General features: G+C 43.2%; 1 protein-coding gene across 2 annotated transcripts in view; it reads right to left on the reverse strand.

Annotated features, from left to right (window-relative positions):
* nr3c2 (nuclear receptor subfamily 3, group C, member 2) overlaps window positions 1–27,500 on the reverse strand; it is a 127,460-nt gene that overhangs the window by 43,380 nt on the left and 56,580 nt on the right. The window contains exons 3-4 of one of the 2 annotated variants that reach the window (XM_079499899.1): window positions 10,202–10,329; window positions 7,547–7,558 (exon numbers count right to left, since the gene is read on the reverse strand). In XM_079499899.1, coding sequence (XP_079356025.1) covers window positions 7,547–7,558; window positions 10,202–10,329 — 140 coding nt within the window. The remainder of the gene's footprint in view (window positions 1–7,546; window positions 7,559–10,201; window positions 10,330–27,500) is intronic. The other variant, XM_079499900.1, reaches the window with a different exon arrangement.

A 27,500-nucleotide genomic window follows, 5' to 3' on the forward strand; every position in this document is an offset into this window, starting at 1 on the left:
AGAGTTAACAGAACAACGTAGAATGTTATGCGAGTCATAAGGAATGTCTTTCTAGTGGGTATTTGCTTTGAGATTGAGTTACAAAAGAGAAGAGAATCAGGGCCTTTTCAATCATTCCATTGGAATATGAGGACTGTTCTATTGTAAAAACATGGGGGACAAATGTTTCTGTAATACAATTAATCTAATCAGGTTCTGATCACATAAGTAGGCTAGGTGGTGGTTGTGTGTGTGTGTGTGTGTGTGTGTGTGTGTGTGTGTGTGTGCGTGTGCGTGTGCGTGTGCGTGTGCGTGTGCGTGCGTGCGTGCGTGCGTGCGTGCGTGCGTGCGTGCGTGCGTGCGTGCGTGCGTGCGAGCGAGCGAGCGAGAGAGAGAGAGAGAGAGAATATTACAGGTACTGTATGTCTGAGATGAATGTGTGTTTAGCGCTGGGGCGGTACAGTATGGCTTTTATTTATCGCGGTAATAAATCACGGTTTACCGATGGTATGGCAGTATCTCCCCCCCAAAAGTTTGTTTTGAATCAAATATTAATAATAATAATCGCAGTTATGAAGTCCACACCGTGGTATGCATTACACAGCCGCGGTACGGCGGTATTGTAGTTAATGTACCCAGGCTTATGGTGTTGTTCTTTTTATGCAGAACCACCAACCTATACAAGTATATAAATTAGGTTGACCTGACCACCAGAATGTTGCTCCTGCATCTCACATGAACAGTTACAGAGCAATATATCCCGCATTTAAAAGCTCAGGTTAAAAAGAAAGTTATTTTAATGTCCCACTCCAATAGTTTCCCAATATTTATGGTCAGAGTCATTGTATTTTTTTTAAATGATTTTATGAATATTAAAACAAGCAAAAAACAAATCTAAGAAATTCCATAAATAAAAAATATATATAATTAAGAAGTAGTAAAAAGAGCCGATCTACAAGTTTGCAATAACACAGCATAAAGCGATGCGTCGCTAATCTGCTAATTTCATTACCTCTCGACCTGAAAGATTTGCGAACCACTGCTCTAAGTCATTGGTTCTAAAAGGGGGCTCGGGCGGTCCTTGGAGGGGTTCTAGGGGGTCCGCAGCAAAAGTGCATCACAATCATTTTAACTCATTTATGCATGTATACGTTGGAATTCAAATGTTTGGAATAATTTCAATAATTTCGAATTTCTTTTAACATAAATCTTCCCTTCTGGGGCTGGCATTCCCTTCTGGGGCTGGCAAAGAATATTTGTTGTCCTTTACAAGAAGCACTGTACTAAAATGATATTCTTATGAAAATGCCATCAGTTAAATACTGTTGGGAAACAACATAAATAAAGATAAAAATAAAGAATGAAAAAGTCTAAAGCTGACGGGAGACATCCATGTCACAAATCAATCCACGGACCGGCCGGTTAGCTCAACCGTGGGCACCTACTGTAGGCTGCGTATCGCGGGCAGAAAAGGCAGAAAAAACAAAAAATAAATAAAAATCAATGCACAGATGTGTCGAGGTGTCCTGAAACTCTCTTAACATGAGCAGCACACTACACTGGACATTTACCACTTTCGTGAGGATTTGTGTATTCTGTAATGGGTGAGACAAGTGGCAGTAACATAGTGCTTTTATTTCATATATTGACTGTACAGCACAGCTCAACTCTGCTTCATGAATAACCACACAAAGTTTGATTGGAAACACAGATCCTGTCACAACAAAGTGTACAGCACCTATTCAAGCGTGCGATTATGCCAAACATGAATACATTGGTACCCTTTGTCTTAACACCTTTGTCAACCACTTTCATTGATGGCCCGATAAAAGCAACCGCTGCAGCGTTGATCTCATCAAGAGTGGAATATAACAACAAGTGAAGGTGAAGTACGGCTGCAGATACCAGGAGTTGTGCACCCATGTAGGCTACTAAAAGAGAACCCGTTCAAACAAGAAATGCAAGTTTGAGCACTGAATCAAGCAAGAGCCCACAGTTCATTTACAAGCTTGTTCTTCAACAGTTCAAAAAGCAACAACGTTGCCCTATACTGAACGTAGGCAACTGGTAACAATCTGTTTGTTTAACAATAAAATGTGCTATATTTACACTGTTGTAAATATAGCATTTAATAATCAATTAAAAAATGTATAAACCACGTTCCCAGCATTGTCCTGGAATGGATGATAGCACTCCAATCCATGTTCCATGCCACGCTTTATGCCACACACCAAATTTAGAGTCTTAACATTAGTAACATAGCAACATAGTTGCCGTACTGTACTGTACATCTCAATGACTTTCAAGTTTCAATCAATTTTCAAAGGAGGAAGTATAAAAAAGATAGAGGGTCAAGTACCATTTATGGACAGAATAACATGGGTCGACATGGTCATTAACACTCAGGATTTTATTGTGTATCCACGATTAGTCTTGCCTAGTCTTCGGTGTGTGTGTGCATGCGTGAGTGCATGCGTGCGTGCGTGCGTGCGTGCGTGCGTGCGTGCGTGCGTGCGTGTGAGAGAGAGTGAATGTCTTAGGGCAGAGCATTCATTGGATTGGGATCATAAATTAAGATTCAGATAGCTGACTTTGCTTATAAACGATTAATTTATTTTTCTTTTAACATGCAGTATTATGTAAAGTTAGAGTTTATGCAATAAAATAGCATTGCATAATGCTGTGAAAACAATGTGAAATTGTGAAAACACTTATTTCACTGTATCTATTTATGTCTTCTATTCTTTGTCTTCTATTTTGTTTAAATTTGACCTTGACCTATTGTCATCCATTTGCGTTTCAGTTGGGCAGTAAGCAGAGATGCTGTCTGTGTCAGTGTAGCATAAAAAAGAAGACAGTACAGTATATATAATATTATTATTTTTTATCCCACGATTTTGCAACCCATTTTTTCACCCAGTGTCAATTATCTAATGTAATCCTGGGCGCTACACAAGTTAACAAAATCCCCCAACTGCATGTATCTTAACATTGTTTTGAAGTACTCCCGAGAAATAATAATTATTATAAAAATCATGCTTCTGAGCTTCAAGGAAAATTTCCAACAAAGCTTCAAAGTCTCTGTGTCCTTAGTTGCCGGGTATTGTGGCTCCTGTGATTATACCTCAAAACAATACTTTATCTCTCTTTGCATAAAAATAACTGTTTAATCGCCATAGAAAGTCTTCCTATACCATTTACGAAGCCACAATTATAACTTTTACAGTACAGACTTATACAGTGAGTATTTGACTTCGAGTCTGTATAACAGAAAAATCCAGAGAGTGAATATTCACCCCGTGAGGAGAAAATGATTCTTAACATTTTTGGTAAAATGCCTTCAGAATTTCAACGTCAAGAGCCGTTTGATGTGCAAACCTATGTTCCGAAAACAGTCCCAGAGCTAAACTGGGCCAAACCCGGGTAAAACAAAACGGCTTGGCTGTGCAAAAACAGACCATGCATAGACACAACAAGGTCTCATCGGATGTGTCCGCAACTCAGGAATACTAACTAGTGTGGTAGTGAAGAGGGGCTATGAGCCAGTTAGTGGGCCTAATGAGCTACGGCAGACCATAAAGTTGCGTCCCTCGAGGCGGGCGGTGCCAAAAGAAATGAAAGCACTCGGCTGGATTATTCGCCTTGTGCCGATGCCCGCTCTCCCTCTGCAGTCTCCACTCATATCTCACAGGCCCAGCTGAGGATTCTCAGTTTTTTGGGGCGGTCGTGCGTGCATGCGTGCGTGCGTGCGTGCGTGCGTGCGTGCGTGCGTGCGTGCGTGCGTGAAACGTCTCCTCACGTCCCAACTTACACCTCCGGAGCTCATTGCTGACACATCGCTTTTCCTCTCTCTCTCTCTCTCTCTCTCTCTCTCTCTCTCTCTCTCTCTTCTTCTTCTTTCACCTCCTCTCTCTCACTCTGTTTCTTACTTTCCACCCCCCTCTCTCTCTCTCTCTCTCTCTCTCTCTCTCTCTCTCTCTCTCTCTCTCTCTCTCAGCTCTTCCTCTCTCCATCTCTGTCTGCGTCTGCATTTTTTTAACCTTCGTCCTTCCTCCATCCTCTCTCTCTGTCTGTATCTGTTTCACTGTCCTCTCTTATTCTCCTCCCTCCATTCCCCTCCTCCGCCTGTCGCTACCCTAACCCCTAATCTCTCTCTCTCTCTCTCTCTCTCTCTCTCTCTCTCTCTCTCTCTCTCTCTCTCTCGCACGCTCGCTCGCTCGTCTGAGCACCCATCAGCAGCAACAGCAGCAGCAGCAGCAGCTGTGTACGGGACGGGTCATGTGAGGTAACGCAGCTAACAGCACACATCACAAGGACACTCACTCACACACACACACACACACACACACACACACACACACACACACACACACACACACACACACACACACACACACACACACACACACACACACACACACACACACATCCTCGATTAAATCAGGCCAGTGTATGGGTTGCACTTAACACTGTAAGCTCTTGTATAGTGTTTGACTAGCAGTGGAGAGCTGAGAGAGACGGCTCCATTTAATAAAACACTGAAGAGGCTTTAGTGGTCTGAGTCCAGTATGCATGCATGACGACACCGGGTTACAAAATTATCCAGTTGTTCATGCTCGCAAAAGCAAGGTTCAAACTGAACTTATTTCCTAGCATTCCCAACCATGACGACATTTCGAGCACTAGCAGCATGCAGTGTACCGTAGGAGCACCCACCAAAATGTAAGGAGCAAAGATGCATGGGAGCGTACTGTCTATATGATCTCTCCTATGTTCCCTCAAAACTACAATTTACAACAAACTAACACTAAGCCTAACTCTAACCCGTAACCCCAGGCCTAACCCTAAACTGAGAGAACATATACAGTAGGGCCGAGGGAACACAGGCATGACCCCTCATACAATATAGACCTACTTATATATGTAATTGTTATTGTTATTTATTCCCTTCAGTTCTATGTGAGTGTTATTTATTCTGTTCAGTTCGATGAATCGACTGGTAGATGTAACACAGCTCTGTATTTTCATTAGAAGCTCCTACAACCCAGACTTTGAAAAAGTAGCCTCCTCTTCCCAGTGCCAACGTTCCCACTAATTAAATAAAAGCTGAATGGTGACACTTGGGCGATTGGTATTCTCTCTCACCCATTTGCTTACTATCTGGGTCAAATATAAATACCGTAATGCGTTTGTTACTGCCTGGCTGTCACTCTGGGACAGTGGAGGCAGCCACGAATAGGCCAAAATAACCTCATAAAACCGCCAAAAAAACACACAAAACCGCCAAAATTCTGCTTGTTTGCACGTCCTTCACTAATTAAATATAACCTGAATGATGACACTTGGGTGATTGATATTCTCTCACGCATTTGCTTACTATGTGGGTCAAACAAAAATAATGTGTTTGTTACTGCCTGGCTGTCACTCTGGGGCGGGAGAGGCGGCCGCGAATAGGCCAAAATAACCGCATAAAGCCGCCAAAAAAACGCATCCGGCACCTAATGAGTTACAAATTAAGCACTGGTAATACTGTAAAATATTGATTTTATAATGACTCACACTTCAAAATGTGTCGTTCTTGGTGGAATGATCACTTCAATTGGCCTTAAAATAGGACATTTAATTTCCTTAATGCAGAGTCATGCACTGCCTGTGATGTAAAAATGTTAATGTTATAGTTTACTTTATCGGGTCTTTAGCGGGTTATGTAATGATATAGTAAAGTGATTGATAGCTAAACTTAATCAATCTAAAATCAGAGGTAGAAAAGTGAAGCTGATGTTGGATTGGTTTGAATGGGCTGATTGTCTCACCAAGGCCCAGCTAGTGTGGTGAATGTGCACACACAAAGAGACATTCGTCTGCAGTGCTATGGAAAAAAAAAAGGTCACACCAGGACAATTATTTGCGGTCATGCTCCCAATTACATTTAGAGGTTGCACAGATTAAATTTAGGTTGCATATGCAACGAAAACGTAGAACTTCAGAGCCCTGAAATGGGTTGAATTATCCCAATGTCATTTTAATAACAAACCGCAGAGAGACATTTCCATTCTATCAAACACAGAGAATGCTTTGGCGAGTCTTGTATACACATACAAGTGCAGTTTTTAAATCAGTTGCTCATGTTCACCAATGAACTATGCGTAGATCACCGCAATAACATGTGACTTTAGTTTAAGGGCAGACTTTTACTTCAAAGTGAATCAAACGCAGCTTAAGAGGATTCAAAAACAGATAAAAACATAGCTACAGTATAATATTCATCTAGTGTTATAGAACAGATACACTTATCTACAGTATATAGGCTATTATCTATCTTTAAATGCACCACGTCTCTGTGTGTATGTACATGTGTACGTACGTCTGCCTTCATTTGACACACACGTTCCAACACCACCACAGGGAGTGCAGTGCCTGTTGTCGAGGCCGTCGGATCGCCGGTTGTCCAGACAGGGCCCTGGATCTCCATATACAGTATGGAGCTGGCCTGTTCTGACATCACAATTATGTTCTGACATCACACTGTTGCGCGACCTCGCCCTTTATTAGCCAATTTATTGATCACACCTGATCACCCCCCAACGTGCACTGATCACCCCTAGATCTCCATATGGAGCTGGCCTGTTCTGACATCACAATGACACAGACATAATAACTGGGTGGGGCATGCATTTCCAACTTGCATCGTTCCAAGTTTTGGTATTATTGGTACTCAATAATACCAAAAAGTGAGTGGGAGTATTCAGTTTTCAAGTGGATACCACACAGCCATCAAATGTAATATACAGTACTTGACATGGTACAGTATGTACATGGTACTTTACTGTATACTGAATATAAAGACACATGCAGTCTCACTGTACTGTATACTGAATATAGACAGAAATACACATGCAGTCTCAGCTCAGCCAGTTGGTGTGATTGGCCCAGATACATGCATTTGCACATTCACGGTTTTGAATCCAACTCGTAATGTGTGCCACACAGCAAAATCTAGAGTGTTACTGGTCCGAGTTAAATTAACACAATTTGTTTTACGGTATGTCTCTCTAATATGTTTCGTGTTCACTATTGTGCAACAAAGATGAAACACACATACAGAATCTTTTCACAATCTGTTTTCACAACCATTTGTGGTCTTTAGTTCAGATGATGCAGTTCACCCGGCACTAAATAAGACCTGGGGTAACTCAAGCCAGGTCTCACCCCATTGTCCGGCCTTCAGGGTTAGAGTTGAACTATAGGTGATCGAGGAATAGCAAGGCACTGATGCTGCTAAATGCTCTCTTACTTTCACAAGAGACTGTGCTATTCTGCCACATTGCATTTATTTTTGGGAGCACGCACCTTACTGTATTTACAGTATATTTGACATTGATGTCTTCTTATGTCTTTTCCTTTGTTTCTTTCTCCCTTTGTATGAATATATTTTAGAACTGCAAAGCATTGGAGCTTATATAGGGAAAACACTGTAATTTCACCCAAGTTTCTAGAATCAGAATCAGAATACATTTTATTGTCACATCACAGGTTTACAGGTTGTAAAGAAGTGGGGTGAACTTACCTTTATTGCAAGCTCCATTATTTGTTGTTTTCAAGGAAAGGGGTATGAGTGTGCGGGCCGGGGGGTGGTACAGAGAGAGGAAAAGTAAGGAGAAAACAGAAAAGAGAAATCAAAACCATCTACATGTGTATACATAAAAATAAGCAAATATTAGACATGCCAAAAAGTGGCAACGTAACAATAGGTCCACATACTGTATCAGCAGTTCTGTGGTCAGGTTTTACACCTATGTAACCTCGTGATGTGACAATAAACATGAAGTTGAAAATTTAAACCTGCAGGTATACAGTATACAGTCAAAATGACCAATAATCAAAGAAGACTGTATAGCTTGCCTTAGTAAAGGGCTGTTTACCTACAAGCCAAAGTGCCTTGGTGTCATTCTGCTCTGAAGGCAGACTGGATAAGTCTGAGCAGGCATACGATAGGCAGAAAGTGCTCCTCAGAGGGCCTCACATAACCAGCACTCCCAAACAAACACACAAATTTGTCAGATCTTTAACATCTCACTGCCACTGTCTCCCCACCTTCCGCGCTCAAGAGGAAGAACGGGGGCATATCTGATTCGATAAGACCAGGCACGTAATCCGGTTTGAGGTCTCCATAATGTCGCTGTGTGCTAAACATATCACCAAAACGAAGGCGTGATTTGATAGGAAATGACTGCAATTCTGCCAATAGCCTGGGAAACCACCTAGGGGGCTGACTGGCTGACTGGCTGGCTGGCTGAAGTGTTTGCTTGTGTGTGCATGTGCTGGGTATGTGAGAGTGAATGAGTTAGGGCACCGCCGCAGGCAACAGGCAGACAATGAGAAACACATTATGAAGGCTGCTGATTCTCTGCCGACTGGTTCTTTTTGATGTGCCAGTCAACTAAAAAACAAGACCAATAAATGCCCTGAATCACAGATTTAAGGCATTCGTGACACGGTGGTTATTCATCAATGTCTATACTCTCCGAGTTAAATTAACACTCCGGATGTTGTAGTGTAATAATACGTCAAGACATAAAGATCTGTTCGTGCAATCATCTGAAATGATGGTCGGATGAAATGAAACAACCAGCCTCTTCATGGGGACACGCATGCATAGAGCTGTACGATGCACGGCCAAGACACACCGGTCCCAACGACTTCTTGAACTAAAGTTTGTTCCAGGTGTAGTGGGTTCTGATCTCATTGCACTGTGCTACCCAAAACAATATCCTGAAATAATTTTAATTAATAGAAAAAGACAAGTGATGGCTCTATTTATCTACCGACCTTACTGTATATACCCTCTGTGCGTGCGTGCGTGCGTGCGTGCGTGCGTGCGTGCGTGCGTGCGTGGGTTTTGCCAGCTTGGCATTTTCTTGACTGAAATGCCTTCCAGTTGACACTACTGGAAGGTAATATCACGTGTAGATAGACAATAGACGTGTGTAGGCGCATGTAGTTGCAAGCAACCATTGAATTGAATCACTTGGGTCGACTTGCGTCTACATGCGTTTACATGGGTCTACTTGCACCGTCTACCGCTGGGACAAACGCTAAAACTGTCTTGTCCCGTCTCGACCCTTTGGTGTGGTTTGGGCTTTAGACTAACATAGCATTTGCTAGCCAGTCCGATGGCTCATTATTCTGACGGCGCGTTGGTCCGACTCACGCATTACTAACCCCATCCCTATTCCCTAACCCTAAGCCCACGCGAAGCCATGTACAGTAGTTATCATGAGAGTAGTGGGATGTCGGAGTTATGGCAGTCCCCTGCTAGCCGTAAAATCTGAATTTGAATCAGTTTATTGACCAAGTACTTTCACACAGGAATTTGTCTTTGGAGCTTACTCTACCACAATCAAGGACATAAGAAACAGGAATACTTATCTCAACAGAACAGGGTGAAAATATGACTACATAATAAGAAATCTGACAACATAAAGTAGTATAGTATAAAGTAGTATACCTAAGACGACCCCATGTATCGCATGTATCTCATGTGCCTACTGTAATTACGGTACACTAACAGGCAGTCATTGTGATGGATTCAGAGAGTCACATGTAATCTCATTACAGTAATATCTGTACAGAATCTGGGATATAGATTTTGCACTGAATCTTCTAAAGTCACTGTTTTCTACTCCGCCCTTTAACAGACTGATGCAGAATGATGCAGTGATGATGTATTGCTGCCACTACAGTATGTTATGGAGAGTTACTTCAGATAATTAGCATTTTAATTCCCAAAACAGTTACAGAGGGGATAAAGTAAGTCGCGTAGTACTTCTAAGTATACAACTACAGCAATGTCACCCACAATAAAGGCTGTGTTTGTCTTTGAAGGTGGAAAAACATGGAACCATTTTTCTTGGCACCTGTACAACATTTTTTTGTGAGGGTAATTCTCACCTGTTTCCACACAGAAACATCTGAGGGGTCATGTGATCATCACACAGTAGAATATGTGGTGTTCATTTATTCATTCGTAACTCTGATAGTGTGCAAATGTAATTAACACAAAGGATTTAATGGTGCAGCTCCTCAGACTTGTTGGAGGTGCAATCGTCACCTCAGAGCAACTGAGGTACAGTATGTGACTTTTGCATGCAACAAAACTTGAGGCAATTAAGTACAGTATTGATGAGCGAGCTACACAACATGAGTGGGCTGCATACTGTACCTTCCACGGCGCGCTTGAAGAAGACTTTACAACTGCCGCACGTGACCACCCCATAGTGACACCCTGATGCCTCGTCTCCGCAAACCAGGCACACTTTGGCAGTCGACGATGGTTGTCTCAACGACGTGCTGGAAAAGCAACGCACGCGCACACACACACACACACACACACACACACACACACACACACACACACACACACACACACACACACACACACACACACACACACACACACACACACACACACACATACACACACACACACACACACACACACACACACACACACACACACACACACACACACAAAGAGAGAAGAGACACAAATTAAGTTTTTGAGTGCAAACACAGTACTGTAACTTACAGTAACAAAGGCATTTGAAAACGTCAACAAGGATTGTCCTTCCCAGTCTAACTATACTGTATTATCACCTGACAGATGCTGTGAAAGATTATTTGTTTTACGGCCATACAGTACACTAGCAATCGTGCCGTAGCGAGCCATAAACATGTCTGCCTACCGAGCGAGATAGAGAGAGGATGCCTTTTGCAGCCATTTCATTTACAGCCTTGACGCGGCTACAATAGGAGAGATGACAATGACATAGATAATACAAAGAAGACCCAAGCCGTGCTACACAGTCTAGGATGTCTCTGAAACAAGTAGCAGTGGAAAACACATCATGTACTACAAACTTGTTGACATACAGTAAATGGTGGAGATTGTGAGAAAGAAAACAAACAGTAAACAAGACCTGCAGCTGTAGGATTGCAGACTGCATTTACACTGTAATGTCCTGAGTGTCCGTTTAACCCCAAGAGTCTATAGTTTGTAACCAAATGGACCCTTGCCCTGGTTAGATTTGTCAGAGTTAAGCCAACACTCAGGATTTTATTGTGTATGATGTACAGTATTAATAACACAGAATCATTCTTTCCTGCACACAGTGGAAACAAATAATTACACAAAACTCGGAATGGGTCCGATGACTCATCATCGGACCCATCCATTCCCATTCCTTTCTGACGGCTGAGCCTGAGATAAAAGTGTCAAACAGAATTTGTTTTCAAACACTATCTTACTTTTGTAGATGCATTACAGCAGTACTCCAGTAAAAGAGAGATTCCCAGGTCAGTAGCTGGCCTGGGGTCAAGGTTTAATAGGAAAGAATCAACACTGGACCGTCGTCAATAACAACACGTGCTTGTTTGTTTGTAGGTTTTCCAAAGCCACAGTCAATAAGTCAAAGTACTGATGAGACTTACATCATTGTTTACTTCCTGTTTTGTCACCGAACATTCTCTCAAGATTTATCTAGCTGAACACAGTTTAACCTCTTAGTCATGCTATGTGTAGAGTGGGACAGCTTGCCCATTCCTGCACATGTTGACAAATGGTTCCAATTTTGCTCAAGAATCAAAGTTCAATGGAGATGACTCATGTTTGGATAGAAGAAATAGGACGATTCAACAATAGGGGATTCATCATGCATCCTGACAGCTAAGAGGATAACTCAAAGTTTATTGAAAGGGCAACATTCATTCAAGACTAAGACAGTGTTTAAATTAGGTACAGGTGTAGAGAACCTATTTTGTATACTATTGTATAGGGCTTTAAGCAACTAGTCGACTATTAAACTAGTCGACTAGTAAATCCAGTAGTCGACCTTGTTGGTACTAGTTGACTAGAAAGGCATTTGTTTGTTTCTTTTCTCCCGTTTTTGTAGGCCTCAAGATCAGCTAGAATGCTAGATTATAGTCACCAATGTACAAATATCATTAAAAAGATAGAACGTTTTTTTTTCTTTTTTTTTCACAATAGGTAGTTAAACAACTAATCGACTAGTAAACTAGGCAACTAGTAAAAATCACTAGAAGTGAAAGCCCTACTATTGTAATTAGTAAATCTACAGACAGACATGCACGCACACACACGTGCACACATGCACACATGCACGCACGCACGCGCACGCACACACACACACACACACACACACACACACGCGCGCACACAAATTGCCGGACAGAATGTCTGGAATGACATGGTATAAAGAAGAAATGCCCACAACCATTTCTTATGTATGAAGGACAAGCAGGTGCATTCAACCACACAGCCTAACCACATCATTTTACAGCATTATAGGTTTGATCGAAAACTAATTGAACATGAAGGAGTAACAAAAACATTTTGTCTAGCTTTGTCTTAAGCTTTTGCGAACATCTTGGACAGTCTCCGCAAAGTCTGCATAGAGCTTTTTTATACTCATAGTAGGCCTACTTAACAGAGCTTTTTTATACTCATAGTAGGCCTCCTTAACAGAGCTTTTTTATACGCATAGTAGGCCTTCTTAACAGAGCTTTTTTATACTCATAGTAGGCCTACTTAACTTAACAATTATTATGGCAAAATTATTGCGATTAACTATATAATTGTGATTATCAAAATACACTTAAAACTCTTAAATATGACACTTTTGTTATCCACTTGCATATAATATCCATATTCTGGAGGGGAACATTAGCTGATGACACTTTCATGATACATTTAAATCTCTGCAATATTATGTTTATAGTCAGCGCTTTTATTGCGACAAACGATAATAACGATTATCGCTCCATCCCTATAATTCCATGTTCGTTTTGTGATTAGCCCTGTGATTGCACCTGCACGCGACGCAACCTCACAATGATGCTAGTTAATGGACAGCTGCTGTGAAGTCTCTTCATGCATCTGTGTTGGATCATGTTGATGCGTGTGCATTGTTGTTGATTTGAGAGGTAGGACAAAGTGCTGTTGCACAGCTTGCATTTAACCTTATTTTCATTACTACACGCAACTTCTCATACGTGCCAATCTCTCCATATTTGTAATTCTGTCACTGTGTAATTCCCTCCCGTGCTATACAGACATGTGATGTGTGTGAGAAAGAGAGAAAACAAGCAGAGAGGGAGAGAGCACACTTGCGGCCATGGTTATTCTTAACCGTCAACAATGTCCAAGCCAAGGGGAATAATATTTTACGGTATTTGTCATAAAAGAAACAACCAAAATCAATAATTGCCGGCCTAAGACTAAGATATATATGATGACCGTGATAACAGTCATAAAATATATAATTTAAGATATGATTGATGATAACAGTTATAAAATATATCTCAGTTTGAAGATTTAAATTAAGGATATTAACAATACAACTAGCCTATTAATACCTTATATTTCATATTGTAAGCTTGTAGAATTGTTCACACACGCACACGAGGCCCGCCTCCTGGCCGCTATGCAGACCCAGCTCCCAGTTAGCCTGGGCACCATTTCATTTAGGGTATATGATCCTGTCGGGAGCGGATGATATCGACAGGCAGGAACAACGGGGCGGCAACTTCCTTTTCCCTCAAACCGATTTTTTATTGAGAAAAATCGGTTTGAGGGAAAAGGAAGTTGCCGCCCTGTTGTTCCTGCCTGTCGTCTACAAAACAATACTACAACATGACGTAACGATATCATCCGCTCCCGACCGGATCATAAAGACTTTTGAAACAGAGACCAGGCTTTCCTCCGAGGTGGTGGAAAGCCTGGTGAGGCGAGGTTAGCTCCCAGTACAGAACCAACTTTGAGAATAGATTAACGGCGATATTTATTTTATCGCGCGTGAAGAGTCTCACGTTAACGCAGCATGTTAACGCCGATAATGGCCAGGTAGTAATATATATATACATAAACACTCACATACACACAGACTGCACACAGAAAATGTGATTTGCAATTAGAGATATTCAGTTCTGTTTTCAACACTCAAATCTCTCATGACGTCGAACCTCCAAAGCTGTTCTACCAAGCTTAGTTGTACAAGCAGTGAATGGATGATATGGAAGCTGTGCGTTCTGTAGCTGAAAAGCGCTAGATGTGTGACCGGAGCGTCGTCGGTTTGAAACCCAAAAAAACAGCTACTGTAGGATTATTTAGTGACAGCCAATTACAGTTGGAGGCCATCGATATTGTCCTTTTATTTTTGCTGAGGTTTGCGTGATCTGCGCAAAAGGACAGTTAACCCATTTTGGGCGGGAACCCCTTTTGGTGTTTTAAACATTGTTATAATTTAGCTATTGAAAAATAGCAGATCTACAAGCTCATAGCGCGCCACCGAGTGGCGCGCTACGAGCTTGTAGGTCTGCTATTTTTGAAAAATCGTGGAGGATTTAGAAGGATTTTTTAAAATTTTGAGGTCAGGCCTAAATGGGTCAAATGATAAGGGACAATATCGGTGGCACCCAACTGTACTCCTTTGGGGTTAAACTGTGGCCAACCAGCAGTATAGGCAAGTTATAACCACTGTTAACTCAACTGAGAGAATGTATTGCTGCAATCAGCAATACTGTTGACTTACACAGGACAAAATACACATTTTAGGAAACGCATGCACACGATCAATACATCATCTTCTTGATCATGACGGGTGAGAAGCACCACAAAATCTCCTCTTCTCCGATCTCCGCTCCTAAAGACCCGGTTCCCGTAACAAAAAAAACAAAGGAGTCAGCCAGAAAAGGAGGGGGATGCAGAGGAAAGAGAGACGGGGTGAAGGAGAGGAGGTAAAATTTTGAAAACGGATCAGGCGGCCCAAATATAGTTTGGCTGACTCAGCGGAGATCTGATTAAAGCCCTCCAATGAAACCTGACATAGTTTTGTCGGCTGGACGCCCACCAGGATGCCCTGTGGACGAGGCTGAATGTGACCCTCCTCCCCCAGCACGGGGAAATAAACAGTGTTCATTTAACTCTGGAGAGTGTCATATTGGGACTAAATGCATCTTTTCCTTCCATTTTTCACTCTCTCTTGGAGTTAAATTAACACTCGGGATTTTACTGTGTGGGGGGCCTTAAACATCTTGTGGGGATATCAGCAGTGGTATATATGCAAGTATAAATACTCAAATATTCCAAAGTACAAATTACGTACATTTCAATCTTTAAGTGCATTTTGTGAAAATAGCATATGTATGAGCTTAAAACGTGTCACGCTGCTGTTGTGAGCTTGTAGATTCGCTAAACTATATTAAAATTCGTAACGTCACTCAGACTCAAACATAACCATAAACAATATGACCAATATGTCCGATATGGGCACAAAAGGGACTCAGACAGACGGGTACAATGTCTACGCTGACAAAGCCCTCGACACAATGACTCTTGATCGGTGGTGCATAGTGGCCTGAACCTCGAGTATTTGAAATAGGGCTTAAGTGGAAAATTATTAAGTGGTAAGTGGTGAATATATTATCCCATATATTATTCTCCACATATATTACCCTGCTTATTACATGGCTAATATAATAAATAAATTCATGAATTAACCCAAAAGTAACAACAAAACAAAGTATTTCCTTGCTTACGTTAATGAAATTATTCCATACGTGTTGCGCTGGACGGACACGGTTGCCTCAGAAAACAAGGAAGTGTTGATCAAATAGAATACATGTTTGGTTACTGCATTGTGTATTTCTGACTTCAACTGTTCAAAAACATTCTTGAGAGCAACGTTTAGTTGGTATGGTAGGCACCACCAAAGGTATGGCATGGTTGGCACCCCCATATCTTCAAAGTCTGATCCAACCATACAACCCCGAACACACACACACACACACACACACACACACACACACACACACACACACACACACACACACACACACACACACACACACACACACACACACACACACACACACACACACACACACACACACACACACACACACACACACACACACACACACACACACACACACACACACACACACACACACAGATCAGCCAACACAGGGAGGATGGCGGAACCTTCACTAAAACAGCCGGGACAAGGCTCCACACGTTCCAGACTGAGAAGAGTCTGGGAAGTGTGGAGTGTTGTCCCTTCTGGCTCCAACACTGTGGAATGAATATCCCAGAACTGCAGATTCACTCCCAATCTTCCGCCGTAGTCTGAAACCTCACCTCTTCAGACTCTATCTTAGGCCGTATCACTAGCCCCGACGACCTTACAGGCATAGGCAAAGTAACTTAGATAGCATTGTATGTAGACATACTGACATAGCACTCTATAGTGTATACTCATATCCTTTTATAGTACAAATATTCTACTGTTAGTCGATTGTTAGGTCCTTAGCTTGCTTATAATCTTTGATGACTATTTCTATGTATTTGATGAATTATGTATTATATGATGTTCTTGCTTGCTGTAAATCGCACTGGATTAAGATCGTCTGCTAAATGCCTAAATTGTAAATTGTAGTTGTAAATTACATGGTGTGTTTGTTTACATGGCTGCCATGTTGGATACTACGGCACAAACTCAAGCAGCGCAAAGTGACATGAGCAGGTGTTCTGAGTCTTTGATTAGACAGCGGTCTGATAATGAGCTAGATAACGCACACACGCACACACACACGCACGCACGCACGCACACCACAGCACAACAGCAGCTAGATGGCTAGATGGCTATAAAGAGAAGGAACACCTAGTATTAAACTTATTAAAGCATCATAAATGGCCTCAGTTCCCCTTTGTTTTCTCAGCTAATTAGCGTTCTGTCTCTTGTCTCAATCAATAACGTACAAGGTGATTGGCTGGTTAACATTCTCCTTACGTCCCTTGATCAACAAGCTGTCCTCTCTGATACGCACGCACGCACGAGCACGCGCGCACGCGCGCACGCACGCACGCACGCACGCACGCACGCACGCACACAGGCACGCACGCACGCACGCACGCACGCACGCACGCACGCACGCACGCACGCACGCACGCACGCACGCACGCACGCACACACACACACACACACACACACACACACACACACACACGAGGCCTTTGCTATGGTTCACCAGTTTCAATTGAAACAGGCCTCCACCCTCAGGGGGACCTCTGAGCTCCGACTGACCGTCAGGCGTCAGTCAACCCCCCGCCACACTTGGCCTTCTCTCTATCGCTCACTCGCTGCCTTGCTCTCTCCCATGATGTTAAGTCACCCCTATTTCCTGTTAATAACATGGGTGAAATGTGCGACATTGGGAGGTAAAGGGGAGACACTTTATTGTGAAGGGACGACATGATGAGGAGAGGTTTGTTGCTGCGTAATTGTCGAGAATAATGGATGTGCTTTGAACTGTCAAAGCTATTGATAGTCAATACGCCTGTATCAATAGAATAATTATGTTATATTATAGGTATATATGAGGGCCTCAAATTTGGTCTTGAAACGGGCCTCCAGATTCCTGGGGCCTCCCCTGCACGCACACGCACACACACATGCACACACACATGCACACGCGCACGCACACACACACACACACACACACACACACACACACACACACACACACACACACACACACACACACACACACACACACACACACACACACACACACACACACACACAAACAATTCCTCAGACTAGCTAGATAAAGAGGCAAAGCAACATCTCTCTCTCTGTCTCTCCTGGGGACTAGCAGGGTAAACGAGTAAAGCAACAGCACACTGAGATACAATCAGGAGCAGTGATCTAATTTCCTTCTGTCCATCTACACATACATTCAATCTGTTAGGACTCTTACACACTGTCTCTGGCACTCTGCCCCATGGTTTCAACGGCTGTGTGTGTCTGTGTGTGTGTGTGTGTGTGTGTGTGTGTGTGTGTGTGTGTGTGTGTGTGTGTGTGTGTGTGTGTGTGTGTGTTCTTATCATGCATGTAATGGTGTCCAGTCTTGATCAGAGATCTGCACGCACGCACGCACGCACGCACGCACGCACGCACGCACGCACGCACGCACGCACGCACGCACGCAGACACAGACACAGACACACACACAGACACACACACAAACACACACACACACACACACACACACACACACACACACACACACACACACACACACACACACACACACACTGTCTGTCTGTCTGTCTGTCTGTCTGTTTCTTTCTCTCTCTCGAAATTACCCGTCTGCTGCCTCCTCAATACATGCTTTCTCGCTCTCTCTCTACCACGGCTCACTCTTCCTCTCTCTCTCTCTTTCTCTCTCTCTCTCACTCTCACTCACTCACTCACTCACTCACTCACTCGCTCGCTCGCTCGCTCGCTCGCCCGCCCGCCCGCACGCACGCACGCACGCACGCACGCACGCACGCACGCACGCACGCACGCACGCACGCACGCACGCACGCACGCACGCACACACACACACACACACACACACACACACACACACGTTGATTGGCTGGTTAACATTCTCCTTACGTCCCATTTCAACAAGCTGTTCTCTTTGACACACACACACGCATGCACTCGCACGCACGCACGCACGCACGCACGCACGCACGCATGCACGCGGAAACGGACACACACACACACAAACGCATGCACGCGGACACGGACATGCACACTCTCTCTCTCTCTCTCTGTCTTCTCTCTGAACTCGCTGCTTGTGCATCAAACACACAAACCAACGAAAGCAGGACTGAAACTGTCCAGACCTGTCTCAAATGCCCCGTCTGGAATAACACGTCCAAACACCACACAGCTTCGTGGTTACCACTTCCACTTCCAGACCCACATGTACCTGCGGTCAGTCAAGGACTGAATGCGACCTGTGCCTTCTTTCCTCCCTAGTGTCAGTTCCACTCTTTAAAAAATGGACATGTACAGTATATAACACTCTCAGAATCAAATTAATGAGTCTCCTTTTTTCCTCATGCATGTGTAGTGCTAAGTTAAGTTTGCAACCTTTCCCACCTCTTGTTTGCTTTCTGCTTTTAAACAGCACAAACGCTTACAGTAATTGGTTAAATGCTTCCCTTTGTGTTACACTTAATTTAGAAGTGGTTGCGGACCTGTGTTGGATGTTGAATTCTTAGACTGTCACACAAACAAACAAAACTGCCTATAATATCATCTTTAAAAATCTATGTAACAGCAGATTCCTCCCCGGTAGCTCATAGACAACTGTGGCTACTGTACACGGTGCTCCTAGTTCTTAGTCACAGGTTTACAGATTATTACAATAGTTGTATCTGTAAAAATGATAAACTTTGGCAACTCAGTTTGAGTTGCCACTGCACATAACCAGTCAATTTCCTCCAACTAATATAGTTATCAGAATCAATATCTCTGCTTATTTTCTCCCCTCCTCTCGCATGCCTGGTCAACAAGGTGACTTCCCCTCCCTCGGAGGAGAATATGGGTCATTCTCTCAACCCCCCCCCCCCCCCCCCTCTCTCTCTATGAAACCAGAGCGGACAAGCTGGTCTACAGTAACTGTATAGAAACACACAGTCCAAGCTACAGTCAAAGCAAAGCAAAGCACACACAAAGGGCGTGTTTAAAGTGTGTTCGTGTGTGATTTGAATAATCCTCAACATTACGTTTTGTACAGTAGTAATCAGGCTTATACACTTTTACTTCTCTGATAGAAATGCACTCTAGCAGTAACTTAATCAGTATTTATTTAGTACTGTAGAGTTTTGTTTCTTAAATGAGAACAAACTTTTATTAACAGAGGGTCAATGAAAGTTTCAATGTTTCCAAGTCTCCACTTAGCTGTCTTAAAGTAATTAGGGGTGTGCATGACTGGCCAAAGTCAATTATTCTAGGGTCATTCCTAGGGTGAATATACAGTAGTAGTATTATTCTAGGGTCATTCCTAGGGTGAATATACAGTAGTAGTTTTTACAGTTTGGGGGGATTTATTTAGGAAAGAATGTTTTGGAGATTCTTTCATAATGATAGAAATTACACCAATCAACACCCTTTGTTACAATAACTGCATTGCATCAATTTGTATCCTCAAAAAGATTATTCTGACTCATCCCTAAGAACTAATGCTGAAGAAACATGCCTTCGCAGGATCATAGGACCACATACTGTAGCAAAGCAACAAAATACTCCTTTACTCAGCCAATACTGACATTGTTTTATGTTGAATGATGTGGTTACTTTGCATACATGTAAAAGTTCCTTTAAATGCAGAATCATCTCTCTATTTGGAACAAAGTCCTCTATTGGACTTTAAATAACATCAGAGGGAGTGTTCTTTAAAATAAAAAAGAAGCAATCAGCTGAACCTAAGTCCTCCAGGCAGATCATATTAGTGTCATTCTTCATTGATTCCTGCTAACTAGACAGCGCCAGACACAAATTACCAAGATGTTATGTTCCAGTGCAGTGCTATCATTTCCGCAGACAAAAGGCATGTTTTAGGCGCTCGGGTGGCTCAGTGGTAGCAGGGCCTGTCCACCACCACAGAGGCTGGGGGTTCGAATCCAAGCGGGGCATCCGGCTTTGTTGAGCCTGCAAGTTGAGTGCTGGGGCGGCAACTGTCAGCAGGGAGTGTGTGTGTTTTTTGTTTGGTATTGTCTTTTGTTTGTTTCTTTTTCCCTCTCTGTAAGAGAGGAGTTGTTAAGTATTGTCAATGTATTGTGTGATCTGTTTGTTGTCTATGTGTTGTTCTTTGTATCCTGATGACTCTGTCTGCCAGCACCCTGTGTTTAAAGGCTTTAATTGGCCGAGTTTGCTCCAGTGCCTTAATTCCTTCTACCAGGCCTAAACCAGTCCTGCTCCTGAATGGGATGCACCGGACCAGCCTAAACTGAGTCACGGTGAAACCCCGTTGTGCAAACCTTTACATGGCTTTGAGTCACGGTGGAACCCCGTTGTGCAAACCTTTACATGGCTTTGAGTCACGGTGGAACCCCGTTGTGCAAACCTTTACATGGCTTTGAGTCATGGTGGAACCCCGTTGTGCAAACCTTTACATGGCTTTGAGTCACGGTGGAACCCCGTTGTGCAAACCTTTACATGGCTTTGAGTCACGGTGGAACCCCGTTGTGCAAACCTTTACATGGCTTTGAGTCACGGTGGAACCCCGTTGTGCAAACCTTTACATGGCTTTGAGTCATGGTGGAACCCCGTTGTGCAAACCTTTACATGGCTTTGAGTCACGGTGGAACCCCGTTGTGCAAACCTTTACATGGCTTTCCCAAAGACATGTAGAAGTCATAAATGGCAGCGCTGGTTTGCAGTGTTGCCAGTTCTGCTTATTATAAGCGACTTTGGGCTAGTTTTCCTGTATACATATTGATTGATTGATTGAAATAATATGTATTAACAGTTTGCAGAATTACAGTACATTTCAAGCACAAACTCAATACAAAGACTGTTAACTGTGAGTGGACGACCCAATTAAGCATTACACTTGTTTACAAGAGGGTCCACCTTGTTCAATTCATCAAAACATTTAGAGACGTACAAATAGACACTTCTATATACCGGTAGTCAAGAACAGAACAGGAATTCATCATATGAATATTCATAGTTACGCATTGCTTTAGTTTGGGCTTATTTCTGAAATGTAGTTGCTAATTTGGGCATGCTTTCATGATTCTTTTTGAAAATAGCTTATGTAGGCCCTAATAGCTGATGTAGGCCCTAATAGCTGATGTAGGCCCTAATAGCTGGTGTAGGCCCTAATAGCTGATGTAGGCCCTAATAGCTGGGCTCAAGTGGTGAAACTGGTTACTTCTTTTGGGCTTGTTTTCATAGACCTGGTCGGCAACCGACCGAACATGCTTGGTTCTTCATCAATAGGTTCCGACGTGTCGGAAAGGCGATATCGACGGCACGCGACGGGAGCTTGTCGAGCTCACTACGCTTTCAAACTGGCCGACAGCCCACCGTCTGTGCTGTCTGGAGCTGCCTTTAGAGGGAAGGCATAGGAGGAGCACTTTCCTACGTAGGTTGCCTATTCCTAGAAATAAAGTTTATTATTATTATATTATTCCTAGAAACACCCCTAGGTGTTTATTTATTTGGTGGTTAAGCAGGCTACTATAGGCATTTGCAGTGTAAATCACTAGCTTCATCTATATTGATTCTTCAGACAATAAATTGATATTGTTCTGTATCATAATTTGCCAATTCGATTCAGGAGCCTACGATCGATCAATTGCCCAATATAATTTGACAATAATTTCATTTGGTTCTAGGCATTCAAGTACTGGATTGACCTTCCTATCACCAAACTGTAGCCACTAGCACACCAACACGCACTGTTTCCATCATCCTGGCAACACATGAATACGATTCCCCGTAAATCGTAAAGTCAACATGTAATGTAAGAGTTTTGCAACGGACGAAGGGGTTTCTGTAGCAGTTTTTCCTCCCCTTCCTGACCCTTGTCTCCTCTATTTCTGGGTACAGCCAGAGTACTAACTCAAGGGGACGGACAACACTGTCAGATCAAAGGTCTCTTCTTTTTGCTGTCGTTTTCTCTCTCTCTCTCTCGTTCCCTTTTAACTCTCTGTAGAGAAACTTCAAGGGCAGCAGCAGTTTCATTGTATTCAGTGTCCTTTCATCTTTAAAGATAGCAGAGGTTATGATTTGATCCAGTCATGTCCATGTACAATACAAATGAGTATAAGGTGCATAAGATACAAACTGTTGCTGGTTCTGATGGATGGATAGATAGATAGATAGATAGATAGATAGATAGATAGATAGATAGATAGATAGATAGATAGATAGATAGATAGATAGATAGATAGATAGATAGATAGATAGATAGATAGATAGATCGGTGCCAGTCCGCGGGACATATACAGTACCATCGGTACGCGAGGCGTGAGGCAGCCGGGAATTCCGTTTCTCGGCCGTGAATATTACCTTCCAGCGGAGAAAAGTTGACTTGATCGCAATACCAAGTCACTGTGGTTTATGAGCAGGAAGCTAGCCCCTTGTTTATAAACAGCTTGGAGTCCTTTAATGGAGCACCGAAGTCTGACGTCAATATCTGTAGAGGGCGCAAATCCACAGGTTTGTGTACTTTTTATTTGCATTATAATCCCCATATGGGGATTTTAGATCGCCTCATATAAGAACTGTGTTTGAAAAATAAACATGTCACCCCGGCCGCTTCACTCATATGGATATTAAGAATCAACTGACTGAGAGAAAACACTAATGTTACTGCTACTGAATTAGTTACATTTTCGCTAGAAGCAGACTGTATCATATATGAGTGACTGACTGTTGCAAACGATACAGAGACACCTCCCTGACAATAACGCCGAGACAGCTTGTTTATTTTTGGACCACAACGCTTATATGAAACGATTTTAAGATGAGCCCATGTTATTCTCCATAGAGAAATTACTTCCGCGAACCAGGGGAATCGAAGGGATGAGCGAGTTACATCAGGACTTCGGTGCTCTATTCCATAGAGTAAATAAAAGGATAGAGACTGATCTGGCGCGAAGCTCCGCCCCCTCCGCTATTCATGTCAGTGGAAGTTGCTCAGTGGCGTTTTGAAGCACCCGTCTCAAAATGTCTACTTCCGCATTTGCCAACCAAATTTTGGTTGGCAAATGCGGAAGTGCAACTGAGCGCTCAATGTTAAAGCAGCTGCACGGGGTTTCCCGGTCATGAATCCACGGGTCCGCCTGTAATCCCTCCTCTTACCACTAGGGCCCAGTGCTTCAACGTTGGAGTGCCTCACTGGCCCCTTGCTCTATTCCTGTGTTGCATAAGCATAACAGTGACATCACTATCGAATCCTTGGCATCTTTATTATCGCAGCCTTAGTTTCACGCGCGTTCATGACCCTATTTTGTCACGTTCGCGACTTTCATCCATCCATCCATCTTCAACCGCTTATCCGTAGTCGGGTCGCGGGGGCAACAGCTCCACCAGAGTGCTCCAGACTTCCCTCTCCAGAGCAACATTCGCGACTTTGCACTAATGAAACACTAAACCGTATTATTATTCCATGTCAACATTCAAGTGCAACTATCAGAAGACGTAACCCAGGTAAAGTAATGCGTCACGTTGCAAAGTCTCCCAGCTGTCACAAGGCGTAGCTATAACGCCATTTAGGTAGGTTGATGATATAACATTATGTAGTGATATATAACAATATAAATAGCAGCCAATCATTGACTGCCTGCTAGTCAACTTCTGTGTCTCATCTTGGTACGATTAATGCACGACTACCGCTAAATAAAAGAATAAATATTTTCATCTGTAGTGTAGACTGTGTCTCAATCGTCCTTAAAACTCCTATAATATAGGAGTTTTAAGTTTTAATTTTGATGCAAATATTATTTGCATCAAAATTAAGCTTCTTGAAATCATATATCAATACTGTATTGCTGCACCTCTGACTCACCCTTAATCATACGCGGTGCAGGGACAGGCAGACAGGCCCTCCTCTGGAAATCAATAAGCATTTCTTTGGTCCTAGACACATTAATTTGGAGGAAAGACCGGTCACACCAGTGTGTTAGGACTGTGCCATTATATTGCTCCATTCCATGCAGAGGAGTCACACTCACAGTCTCACACTCTTAAGGGCAGGTGAATGATTTCTCTGACACTTATTGTGGAGCAAAGTATTGTTAATGGAAAATATAAAACAACTATACAAGGGTGAATGAAAGCACACAACTCTGAGGGGAGGTAGGGTAGGCTGTAACTGTGATCAGTTCTCTTACATCACCCCCCCTCACTCTGAGGGGAGGTAGGGTAGGCTGTAACTGTGATCAGTTCTCTTACATCACCCCCCCTCACTGGAACTCCTCTGTAATGGTTGCTCATAATGCAGAACTGACCCATGTAGTACAAAACCAAATATCGTGGTTTCTCTCTCTTTCCCAAGCATTCTGCTGCATGTGCATGTTTGAGGGGGACACTACTGTAGCAAGACAGACACTGTAGCCGTCCTCACTGTGTGGCTGGTGAGAGCTGGACAAGGCACCCACACCCCTCCGATTTTAGAACAGGGTTAGGACCTCTGGACAGATGTTTGGGCTCAAACTGGTCTCGAGTGTTCCGCCAGTAATTTGGATGTCACCCTGGGAGCATTTTCCGAATGATTCGAATATCTGGGCCCCCTCTCAGCTGGGGAAGGAATGCTAAGTCAGCAAGAGCTAAATCTAAGGAAGATGGTTATTTAAGCTTGAGATGTCTCACAGAACCAGTAAGAAAAGTACAGTGGTACGGTATGGACAATATGCACGATGCTTTCGTGTGCATACGCAGTCGCACGCCCATGCACTGCCCAAATACAGTATTCTATCATCTTTTGGAAGGAAAATACATGTGGGTTATTTATACTGTATGTTTGTATTACATACTGAAAGTGTGCCAGTGTGCATAACTGTGTGCCCATGCACTGTACATGCATGCATGAGACAATTGCTAGATGATTTTGCACTCTATAACCTCTCCAGCTAAGTAGGTCAATACGGTTTCAAAGAAACCGACAAGGTCAAGGGTCGCAGCAATGTTAGCGGAACTAGCCAGATTAGTTGCCGTGTCAACCGAACAGGAAGTAAACGCAACATGAGTCCCCTGAAGTATACAAAAGGAAGTGGAGGAGCCATCGTCACTCTCAGGTTCTGTAGATAACAGCGTTATGGGTGAATAATAGGCCGTGAATGTTGCATGGCTGCTGAAAGAAGACAGAGGGCACCATGGTGCAAACAAACCCTTTAACCCACATAAGTACATTAGTATGATGGAGTCAGTAAACACGGAGTTGAACCATAGAGAGGCTTTGTTGTACAGAGAAACAATGTTCTCATCATGCATGTAACACTGTCCACTCACGCTCACGCACACACACACACAGACACACACACACACACACACACACACACACACACACACACACACACACACACACACACACACACACACACACACACACACACACACACACACAGACACACACAGACACAGACACACACACACACACACACACACACACACACACACACATGCGCGCATGCCCTTGCATGTGTGTGGGTAAGCAGCAGACACACTGACTCGTTCAGTGTAGGCTGTTATCACAGAGATGGTTCAGACAAGTACTACAGTACATACATCCTCTCTGAACCTGTCTTTCTTGAAAGAGAAGCATCCTTCACTCATCTACTTTTCTGTCAGTATACAGTAACACATTCTCCAATATCTGGCCCACGGTACTGTAAATTATGTACTGTAATACACAGCAGGTAAGATTAGTGTAATCAGGCCAAGCGAGATGGGGAGAGAGAGAGAGAGAGAGAGAGAGAGAGAGCGAGAGCGAGAGAGAGGGAAAATGGCTTACATAACCATGGGCAGACAGTATAAACATTGGGTTGACGCCCACTCACCACCTTTCCAAAGAGAGAGAAAGGTCTTATGGGTAGTGTGCGTTCTCGCATGCGCTGTGCGTGCGTGCGTGCGTGCGTGCGTGCGTGCGTGCGTGCGTGCGTGCGTGTGTGATAGGGAGAGCGAGGAGAGAGAGAACCACAGGGGAATTGTTTTCCCTGGTGGTGAAGGTGACCTACAGTAGGTAGGGAGCTGTTGGGAGAGTACCTGAGCATACAGAAATATGAGATTTCCTCCTGCCGGGGCTTGTGTTACATAGGGGTTGGCTGGGTTACCTTTCAAACGTATACACTGATTACAGCCAGGCAAATTGTAACTGATAATGTAATCCTCCAGTAAGGGTATTTCATGACTTTTGGGTATAGCGCTGCCTCAAAAAAAAAAAAAGAATCATGCAAATTGTTTACAGCTGCTGAATGCATGGCCATTCAGGGGCTCCGTAAATTAGACCTATTTGAGGATGTATACAATGACACCTGAACTATGATTTCACAATAAGATTGATATCTTCCCCCTATAACATAGGTCCTACTATGAATTAATCTGTTTTTTATAATAGTACTCAATAGTATTTTTTTTTTTACAGTAATCATAGTTGAAAATACTGTATACAAGGACCACGGTCCACATCAAATGCAATGATAATCATTATTCCCTTCAATCATGCTTCTCTTGAAAACAACAAGTCATAAACCATCCATTTAAAGCAGCCAACCAGACCCACCAAGCTTGGGTGGACAAGTGCTTCCCAATCGTCCCAACCACCAAGAACCTGGGCTACATGCTGCATGGACAACACACTGAGCAATGAGATCCATGTTGAGCAGTCGCTAAAGGAAAGCAACTCTCAACGACTGCACTTATTCACTCACTGCTGTCAAGAAATGGTCTCCCCACAGAAGATCTGCTCTCGGTGGACACTCATCACACTCTGCCTGGAATAATGCCAATCAATGTGATGCTTGTCAGCTGCAACAGGACACAACAGGCAGTCCTCGGGAGGGTACAAGAAACGGCCATTAAACCCATATTTAGAAATGGGACCATCAGACCCACACTAACAGATCCTGGAAGACAGTCTTCCAAGTT

Source organism: Electrona antarctica, assembly GCF_951216825.1.
Source record: "Electrona antarctica genome assembly, chromosome: 4".
NCBI lineage: Eukaryota > Metazoa > Chordata > Actinopteri > Myctophiformes > Myctophidae > Electrona > Electrona antarctica.